Source organism: Dipodomys spectabilis, unplaced genomic scaffold (genome assembly GCF_019054845.1).
Source record: "Dipodomys spectabilis isolate Male_0828 unplaced genomic scaffold, ASM1905484v1 ptg000187l, whole genome shotgun sequence".
NCBI lineage: Eukaryota > Metazoa > Chordata > Mammalia > Rodentia > Heteromyidae > Dipodomys > Dipodomys spectabilis.
Genome location: NW_024870864.1, coordinates 3,219,893 through 3,230,148, shown reverse-complemented (window position 1 = coordinate 3,230,148; position 10,256 = coordinate 3,219,893). Strand labels below are relative to the sequence as shown.

Here is a 10,256-nt window from a genome sequence, read left to right as displayed (position 1 = left end):
CAACGATCAAGATCCAACCAGCCACACACTGCGATTTGTCTTCTCTTCTCACTTCCCCCTATGATTTTCCCCCCTCTATTTGCAGTTTATTTAAAGAAACCTGGTCTTTCGTTTCTAGAACCATCCCCTATTCTGGATGTTGCTGCTGTTATCCCCATGAACTCTTGCTTTGAACCTGATCCCTCAAGACTTCAAAGTTCCCAAAGCACTTCTGGCAAGGCCACTCTGTCCCCTATGATGCCAAGAGGACTTACTACCTTCCAAGCTGTTTACACATTTTACCTCTTGAAACCACACAAAGTATCTTTTCTGTAGGCATAACCAACAACAGATCATGCCCATGGTCACATCAAATAATGGAGCCAGACTCCACAGCACATCCTTTTCCCCTGTACCAGGTGGTCTCACTCATCACATTATGTAATTATTATTATTATTATTATTATTATTGGGTGGGGGTGTGTGTCTGCCTGTGTGCGTGCTGGTATTGAACCAAGGGCTTCATACATGCTAAGTACACTACCTTTGAGCTATATCCCCAGTCTTTTTTTGTGTGTGCCAGTCCTGGGTCTTGAACTCAGGGCTCAGATGCTGTCCTTGGGCTTGTGTGTTCAAGAATAGCTCTATCACTTGAGCCACAACTCCCACTTCTGGCTTTTTTCAGTTAACTAGAGAGTCTGCCCAAGCTGGTTTCAAACTGTGATCCTCTCAGCCTTCTGAGTAGCTAGGATTACATGCATGAGCCACCAGTGTGCAGCTGACTCTATTTTTTAAAATAACTTACTTAGCAGTGCTAGGAATTAAACCCAAGGCCTCATGTATACTAGGCAAGACGTCTACCACTGAGTTATATTCCTAGTATCCAATCTATTATTATTAAAGACTGCAGCAGTTACACACTTTGAAGTTGATGACAAGCTCATATTGAAAAATAGCAATTTACAATATACAAATCACATACGCCTACCCCAAACAACAAAAGACTAGCCACCTATGGGAGGAGCCAATGCAATGGCTAGTCTTTATTGTGAAGAAGAAACTTTACAGCACATTCTAAGAACATCAGTATGGGGTTCAGTGGCCCATCTAGTGGGATACCAGCTTGTAGTGGCTTCCACAACCTGGGCATCGCTGAGTTTCCCCTTTGTGCAGCCAGAACCAGATGACAGTACAGTTGTCTTCTTCACCTGAAAGGAACAAAGGTTAACTGAAGGTCACACAGCTTAAAAAGGGAGAGTTTCAATATTAATCTCCTTCCCTCACTTATGATTGTCAGTTCAAGCTCTTTCGTCCTCGAACAAAGAAACTGCAGGCTTGACTTTACCTATGAGTAAACTGAATTTCTTCCAGGACTACCAGAAAATTTAAAAGCAAGGTCCATACCAGTATGCATCCTTCTATGCATAAGTATAATCATAAATATTATCTGGATGACTATTTCTTCATGACCCATTTCTGGCCATTTTTGTGGCTGTTCTACATATCTTTTCGATAAGATGATCTACTCATGCATGATAAGGCTTCGGAAGACCAAAACCCTTAGAACTCAATTATATATACATACCCAAAACTTTTTCTTTTTTGGTTGTGGGACTTGAATTTGAGGCCTGCATGCTGTCCCTGAGCAATTTTGCTCAAAGCAAGCTCTACAACTTTGAGCCACAACACCACATTCGGGTTTTCAGGTGGTTAATTGGAGATTAGCGTCTCACAGACTTTTCTGCCCAAGCTGGCTCTGAACCAGGATCCTCAGCTATCAGCTTCCAGCATAACTAGGATTACAGGCATGAGCTACCAGCACCCAGGCTCACACAAAACTCTTGAAGCAGCATCCTGTATAGCTAGGATTACAGGCATGAGCCACCAGCACCCAGGCTCACACAAAACTCTTGAAGCAGCATCCTGTATAGCTAGGATTATAGGCATGAGCCACCAGCACCCAGGCTCACACAAAACTCTTGAAGCAACATCCTGTATTAAACAGAAAATAGACATGAGGTACTTACAAATGCAGCCCACTATCCTCTTGTTGCTGATGGATGGAACCAAATTAGGGTCTTCCTTGGTGCCTGCAGCTACTTTGGGGGCCAATATATTGTAAGGGTCCTGGAAAAAAAGAATTGAGCAATTAACGCTAAACAATCTCTGCCCACCCCCAGCCTATAAGTACAGGGTGGCTTTTCCTACAAATTAGGTTTCTAGGATCATATGCTCCCATGGAGACACTACTGTTTATCCCACCCACGACCGCGGGCTCCACAGAGGACATAGCAGAGAATCTGTCCTCACCTGTCCCTTTTGTGTGGCCATCATAATCTCCCTTTCAAGTCCAGTAGCCTGATCCTCATCAGTAGGAACACCACCTAAAGGAAGACACGTGATCAACAGACATCATCAAGACTTAAACACACACACATACACGGAATCGGTAAAGGTTCGCGTTTTGGTGAACTCATGGCGCTCTTTAAAAAACCCACTGATAACTCATGGTCCTCTAAGTCATAATTGCCTAGTGGCAAGCGTGGTTAAAAAACCCACTGATAACTCATGGTCCTCTAAGTCATAATTGCCTAGTGGCAAGCGTGGCGGACAAGCGTGGTGGTTCTGCAACCACCGACACCAATTTTTCCAGTTTGTTTTGTTTTGATCAAGCCAACCAGAGCCCCTTCCGTTTGGGGTGAGCAAATGGTCTAAGGGACCGTTAGGCCGGTCCGGTACTAGCGGCGGCCCCGGCCCATCAAGGTCACCCAGCACCCTCTAGTTAGGGCACGGTCCACAGTAGGGTCGGCTTGGCGGCGGCGGCGGTTGTTACAGCCCGGAACCACAGCGAGAGCCGGTGGGGCCGAGAGTTCTCGGGGCCGGGAGCAGGGCAGAGGAGCCCGGGGAGGGGAACGGCCGACCCCATTTTGCCGGCCCACCACCCACCACCCAAGGGGGCCACGACGCCGGTTCCGGGCGCGCCCGACGGACCAAGTACCTCTAGACGCCATGGAGCGCACCACAGGCGCTCCATTGGAAGCACGGGCCTTCAAGGCCTGCGCGGCCAGCGCTCCGGCTCCGCGAAGTAACCTTGAAGCCATAGCGCCCGCGACTAACAGCTGCAGTTCCGGGAACACGCTCGGGAGCTGGGCGGGACTTCCGGGGGGGCGGGCCTGTGTCGCCCCTCAGTGCGTTTCCGTTTCCTACTACGGGGGAGCCTGGCAGTTCACGTGTCTGGGCCGGGTTTGGTGCCTGCCCGGTTTTGCCTGTCCCCCGCGGCTAGCCATCTGCTGGGTGAAGCGTGGAGAAGCGCTTTCGGCCGCTCCGTCCCAACAACGTTGTGATTGCCTTCGGTTTGACCTGGCAGTCGAGCCCGGTAAACAGAAAGATCTCCGTCTGGACACTTGCTGGATCGCAGATAATACAGACCTGGAGTGAGCGCCGGAACACCACTGTGTTTGTGGTTAGGATGGGAAATCGGGGTCTGGCCCACCTTAACTGGAGCTGGGACCCCAGGACCTCCCGCCGGTGTTCCGTGGGATGATGTGGCCGGGCTGGGCCCGGACCCTTGCAAATTAAAGCCTGCGGAGATGTTTGTTGATGGGGTGTCCACGGCCTTTGGGGATGTACATTGACGAGGTGTTCAGTGGCTTCAGGGATGTGTATAGAAGGGATGGTCCACTCCATGAAGCGATTAGCCGAGGGTAGAGAGGGGGAGGGGGAGGAAGGATAGTTGATTATGGAAAGCAGAGTCAGAACTGACCAAAGAGTTCTCTGTAAAGCAGTAGATATCGTCCGTAGCTCCCTTTGGCTTACAAGTGTGCAAAACTTGGCCCCTTCCCTGGGCCCTGTCTCTTTGTTCATATTGTCAGTGGATCCCTAAAACAATTTAGCCACATGCAGTTTAGCCTTTTCCTTACCAGGTGGAAAACCCCTTCAGTTGTACTTTAATGCTTGAATTTTCACATTGCCTTACTGAGCCCTGGTCTATAATAGCATCAAGTAATTTTTAGTAAATTTATTTCTTAGAGAGCATAGGCCCAAGCTGCCTCTGACCAAAGAGGTTATTTTATTTGTCTATTTATGCTGGTAGTACTGGGACTTGAACTCAGGGCCTGGGTGCTGTTCTTTAGCTTTATTTGTTCACTGCTGGTGCTCTACCACTTGAGCCACAGATCCACTTTTTGGTTTTTGGTGGTTAATTGAAAATAAGAGCCTCAGACTTTATTGCCTAGGCTGACTTTGAATCTTGATCCTCCTATCTCAGCCTGAGTAGCTAGGATTGCAGGCACAAAGAAGTCAGTTGAAGCAAATTGAAAAGGACTGCCATTCCAATACCCTAGGAAGAAGAAAGCATTGTATTTTTAAAGGGCAACCACAGATGTTTATCTGTTAATCCTGTCCTTCCTGAAGTTCTAAGGTGATTGTGGGAGAAGGCTGAGGGAGGAGATTAAGAGGCAGAGGGATGTAATAGACTTAGCTAGGCCAGTTCCCAGGGACCTCCTCCATTATTAGGGAAATCTATATGAGTGAGAATCAAGCCTCAACTTAATTTCCCACTGTATAGCCTGGAATGGATGGTTATATTATATGGTGAGGCAGCAGGAACAATCTACCTCCTTTTGTTTCATCATTGTCTCTGCCAAAACAAAACTTTATTGAGAATATTTTACTTTATAATATTTAGCTGTGAAAATAAATACATATTTCAGTAAGTCATAAGGAAAAGACTTAGTGGTAGTTCTTTTTTTCCTTTCTCTAAGCCAGTTTTTCAACCTCAGCACAATTAACATTTTGGTTATGGAAGTTCTCTGCAATGGGGAGAAGGTGAGATTGTCCTGTATGGGTTATAGGATTTAGCTGCTTTGCTATTAGTACTCACCCAGTATGACAGTATTTGCCCTGTCTCTTGGGGGCAAAACAACCTCAGAGGCACTTCCCTTTTGGAGAAGGAGAAAAGTACTCTGGATCCTTTCAAGCAGTATAGAGGACTCCCATGTACTGGGGACAATAAATCTAAGTGAGGAGGGAAGAAAGGAAAACCCCTGGGTCTATACCAGTCAGTACAAGGAATTTACTTTTTTGAAAAAGAAATAATAATACTTACCATACAAAGGCCTTGTGAAGCAAGTGAAGGAAGACCACAGAACAAGCGGAGGAAGACTATCTTTCTGCAGATGTACCATAGGAGGCAGAAGGAAATTCTCAATCTCAGGAAAGTGTGAGACTTTTATCCAATAAACTACTCAGAAAAAGCTGGAAGTGGCACTGTGGCTCAAGTGGTAGAGTGCTCACCTTGTGCAGAGTTCAGGGACAGCGTCCAGGGCCAGAATTCAAGCCCCAGGACAAGGCAAATAAAAATAAAATGAAGCCAGGTGCAGGTGACTAACACTTGTAATCCTAGTTACTCAGGAAACTGAAATCTGAGGAACGAGGTTCAAAGCCAGCCCAGGCAGGAAAGCCCATGGGACTCTTTTTTTTTTTTAAGGAATAAAAACATTTTATCTGTGTATTCAGAACCGTGGGACTCTTTATCTCCAATTAACCACCAAAAAACTGGAAGTGGTGCTGTGGCTCAAGTGGTAGAGTACTCACCTTGAGCTGAAGAGCCCAGGCCCAGAGTTCAAGCCCCACAACTGACAAAAATAAAATGAAATGCAAGTTACTGTAGGTTGCTTTTTTTTTTTTTTTTTTCAGTTAACAAAATATTTTGTGTGCATCCCTCCATAGTAAAGCCTATTGAAGCCGGGTGCCGGTGGCTCACGCCTGTAATCCTAACTACTCAGGAGGCTGAGATCTGAGGATCATGGTTCAAGGCCAGCCCGGGAAGGAAAGTCCATGAGACTCTTATCTCCAATAAACCATTAAAAAAGTGGTGCAGTGGCTCAAGCAGTAGAGTGCTCGCCTTTGAGCTGAAGAGCTGAGGGATAGCACCCAGGCCAACTTCAAGCCTCACAACTGACAAAAACAAAAATAAACAAACAAAAAACTTATTGATCAGAAAAGTACTCTTTACCTGACTTAGGTAACTGTAACCTCTACATCACCTTTATAATTTAAAAAAAAAAAACAAAAAACAACTATTGGTCAGGCCAGGTGGTAGGGCTCATGCCTATAATCCTAGCTAGTCAGGAGTCTGGAGTCTGAGGAACTAGGTTTGAAGCCATTTTGGGCATGGAAGTATGTGAGACATATCGTCAGTTAACCACCACAAAAACTGGAAGTAGAACTCTGGCTCCAGTGGTAGAGCACTAGCTTTGAACAGAAAAGCTAAGGGATAGCACACAGGCCCTGAGCTCAAACTCCAGTACTGGAAAACAAAACAAATCCATAAAGATCTAAATTATTTTATGCTTGCTGCATAATATTCCCCACTATTGATGTATGCAGTCATTCCCCTTTAATAAATATTCAGATCTCAAGGTTTTGTTTTGTGATACTAGTGGTTTGAACTCAAGGCTTCACACTTGCTAGCCAGGTGCTATACCACTTAAGCCAAGACTCCAGCTCTGTTTTTTGTTTTTTGAGGCAAACTTGTGATAAAGCCCAGGCTGGCCTCAAACACCTTTAGCTTCCAGAGTGCTAAGATTACAGGTTGAACCACTACACCAGAACAGATTTCTAGTTTTTTGTTTCTGCTTCAGTGCACATCTACAAGTCATACAGCCTTATAGTCCAGAGCTTTTGTTTCTGGAGAATAGGAACTATGAGTATGTGTGTGTTAAACATAATTTTTAATTTTTATACCTGTCCTGGGCCTTGAACTGTGGGTTTGGGTGCTGCCCTGAACTTCTTTTTGCTCAAGAATAGCATTACCATTTGAGCCACAGACTACTTTCAGCTTTTTTCTGTGATTAATTGGAGATAAGAGTCTCAGGACTTTCCTGCATGGAGCTGGCTTTGAATTGTGATCCTCAGATCTCACCCTCCCGAGTAGCTAGAATTATAAGTGTAAGCTACCAATGCCAGCTTTGGCTATTTTGCTCATGACTGGCACTCTATCTCTCTCTCTCTCTTTTTTTTTTTTGGTCTGTTATGGGGCTGATTTTTATTGAATATTATGGAGATTATATAAAGACCTTCCCATAGCCCAAGGCTGATCAGTTTTCAAAAGCAAGTAAAACATAGTTGCTGCCTTGAATCTATTATTGCAAGTAGCAGGCTATGAGGCAGATTCCACAAAGCTTAAAATAATGAAATCAGAAAAGAGAAAAGAGTCTTTTTTTTCTTTTAATACCAGTACTGGAGGGTGAACTCAAGCCCTTTGACTCTTGCTCAACTTTCCCAACCACAGTTGGTTCTCTACCAACTGAACCACACCTCTAGTTCTGGTTTTTGGTTGGGGGAGGTTGCTGGTTAACATAAGAGTCTCATGGATTTGTCTGCTCAGGTTGGCTTTCAACCAAAATTCTCAGATCTCAGCCCCTTAGGATTATAGGAGCGAGCCACTAAACACCTGAAAAAAAGGGTCTTAATCTACATTTCTATTTCCTCAGAAACAGCTTTGAGCTCCAGTGGTCCCAGAAGCCCTGAGAATTATGGAAAATGTATGCTGGACACTTTTTATATTGTAGTCAGGTGAGGTAGAATACCACTGCACATAAGCCTGCTGATCATCAGCCCAGGGTAGCCTAGACCCCAGGGCCTTCTTTGGAGGCCTGAAGAAGACTAGACAAAAAGTTTGTTGGGAGCCTGGACCTTTTCAAGTGAAGAACTATTTTTAAGCAGATGGTACAAATCCATAATGGGTCACCCCATCAGCATGGGGCCCGGCTGTAAGTTAGATGAAGCAGACATCTTATTTTGGTGAAATGGGGTAACAGTCATGGTACCTCCCCAAACCCACGACTTTTTCTTTTAATCCACTGAATCCCCCACACTCTTTCTGGGTATGAAGTAAATATAGTTACCCCTCCCTAGTAATTATGTTCCCAACAAGGGCCATTTTGCCAGTATGTGGCCAGGTGGGGCTGCTCCTAATATATGGGTTGGGGGCAGACTAGGTGGAGCTATCTGAATTGATAGAGGAAAGCCCACAAGCCATCTTTAAATAACAATACAGAAGGGGTTGTAGCCAGATGTCATGAGTTCTGCACAACTAAAAAGGAATTGCCCATCTGGTAAGAAGTCAATGTCAGCCCACCTGACCTTTTATATCTGATTAATGCCTATTTTGTGTGTAACCAGTTTGTATTAATACCAAGGTCTCCCCTCTCAGGATCCGAACTTTTTTCTGGTGCTAGCCTGCTTCACATCGCCAGCAATAAACTCCTTCATCCTCTCTAAACAGTGGTCATGATCCCCAAATATTCACCTGGAGAATCCTGCTCCCCTATCTCCTCTACACCCTACTACTTCCTCCTCTCCCTCCTTCCTCCTCTTACCCCTGATGGGGATGCCATGAGTCCCAGCTTCCTAAATCAGCACCTCACCAAAGCATGTGGAAGAGGTGAGGGCTATTTATGGCAGGAGGAACTTACAAGGGATGGTGGGATACATTGACCAACCTATGTACATGGTAGGATTGGCGCAGGTGAGGGCTGTGCTAAGGCAGCCAGGGTGCACAGGTGTGAGACAAAGGCCCGCCCCCTTGCCCCTCCTCTAATCCCTGCCAGCAAACCCAGCTGACAACCAGAGGACCTAGAAGTCCCTTGATTTGGGAGTGGAGGACAGCCCACCAGGCAAAGAGAACAGAGAGAAAAGGGGGTGGGGTGGGGCTCGGCATAGCTGTTGGAGAGAGAAGGGAAGGAAAACAAGGACTGGCCAGCTTTGATCTTGGTCTGGGACAATCCCCTGCTTCTGTGGTTTAACTATGTCACTGGCATGCTTCAAACTGAGTTGGGTCCACTTGCCTGACACAGCAGGTCCCCTTCCCAGCTTTTCTCATAATCTATTGCTTCTTCAGCAATATTTCCCAGCAAGTAACTTTTCTGGAAGCAGTCAATAAAAAAATATGGAAGACTGCAACTGGGCACCTTATTAAACCTCTCTGACAACACATCTATTTTAAAGATCTTAACTGGCTTTTCTCTGTAGCATTGGGCAGCAGTTCAGTGCATAAAATAAAATGAGATTGTTGTAAGGTGAATCCAGTCAGCAAGATACAAAGAAGCCACATTTTGAGAGGTCAAATTGGGAGTCTTTTTAGAAGGCCAGCCACTGTAGGAAGTCGACTTTTGTCACAAGACCTGCAGCCCAGCAAATACACTTTAACATTGCCAGAAAACTGAAGCCATGAAAGTCAGAGAGGAAAGAAAGGGCAGAAAAACAATACCAACAAACCAGATCAGCTCTAATGTAGAGATAAAGTGGGATGTCATGTTGACTGGGAGGAGCACCAGGAGACACAGAGATATGACACAGAGACAGGAGGCATAGCCCCTAGCTGGTCCAGGCCTAAGTAGGATCAGGAGCTTGAGAATTCACAGCCCAATACCAGCAGGTCCAGTAGCCTATTGTCCAAGTCCCTGTCCCTGCCTCCAGGAATTTCAGGCACACCTATCACCTGGGAGGTGGGACTTGCCCACCTCCACCATAAAGACAATATGGTGCCAGTTAAACCCAATTCCCTATCATCCACCACATGGCCGAGATGGTGCTGGTTAGATTCAGCATCCCTACTTAAAGCTGAGCAGAGGAAGCTGACTTTATAAGCAAGGGCTGAAGAAAGCAGAGAGAACAAAAAGTTTGGCTTCAAGGTTCCTTTCCTTATAGAGTTAAGACAGAAAAGAAAATTCCTTAACATGCTTGGTCAAGTAAAGGTTGTTGCTGTGAATTTCCTAGGTTCTTCTTCCCTTGTTTCAGCCACCCCAAAACCGGGATTATAAGTGTGTTCCACCATGCCCAACTTAAAATATATACTGTTAGGAAAAATGGAAAGGAATAGGCCAGACTTGATCTTCAACAGACTAGGACTGTTTATTAAGGTAATACAACAAGGGATACAACCACGGAATGAAGGTTGTGCTTGGAGGTGGGGTAGAAGCTGGGTTATATAGAATTTTGGACAAGGAAAAATGGCTTTAAAATCAAATAACCTTTAGATCTGGTGAGAGGGGTTTTCTGGCCAGGTTCACAATGGAGTGTTCCACCTGAGGTGGCAGGAACTGGTGGTCAGGCCTAGGGAATGTCACACCTGCAGTCAAGCGCATCTATACACACGTTATTTTGCCTGACACCTATATGTACCTGAGGTAATGTGGTGGGGGTAAATCAATCCTTCACATACTATATGCTGATAAATGATAATTACATGAAAGGGAGAATACGCAAGAATA

General features: G+C 45.4%; 1 protein-coding gene across 1 annotated transcript; it reads right to left on the bottom strand.

Moving 5' to 3' along the window:
- Positions 1 to 994: 994 nt before the first annotated feature.
- LOC122121277 (cytochrome c oxidase subunit 5B, mitochondrial) lies at positions 995 to 3,127 on the bottom strand. The gene is made up of 4 exons (XM_042695403.1): positions 2,978 to 3,127; positions 2,290 to 2,363; positions 2,007 to 2,106; positions 995 to 1,187 (listed from the first exon to the last, which is right to left on the bottom strand). Exons 1-4 carry the CDS (start codon positions 3,078 to 3,080, stop codon positions 1,087 to 1,089), a joined length of 378 nt encoding a protein of 125 aa, XP_042551337.1. The 5' UTR covers positions 3,081 to 3,127; the 3' UTR covers positions 995 to 1,086.
- Positions 3,128 to 10,256: the final 7,129 nt, after the last annotated feature.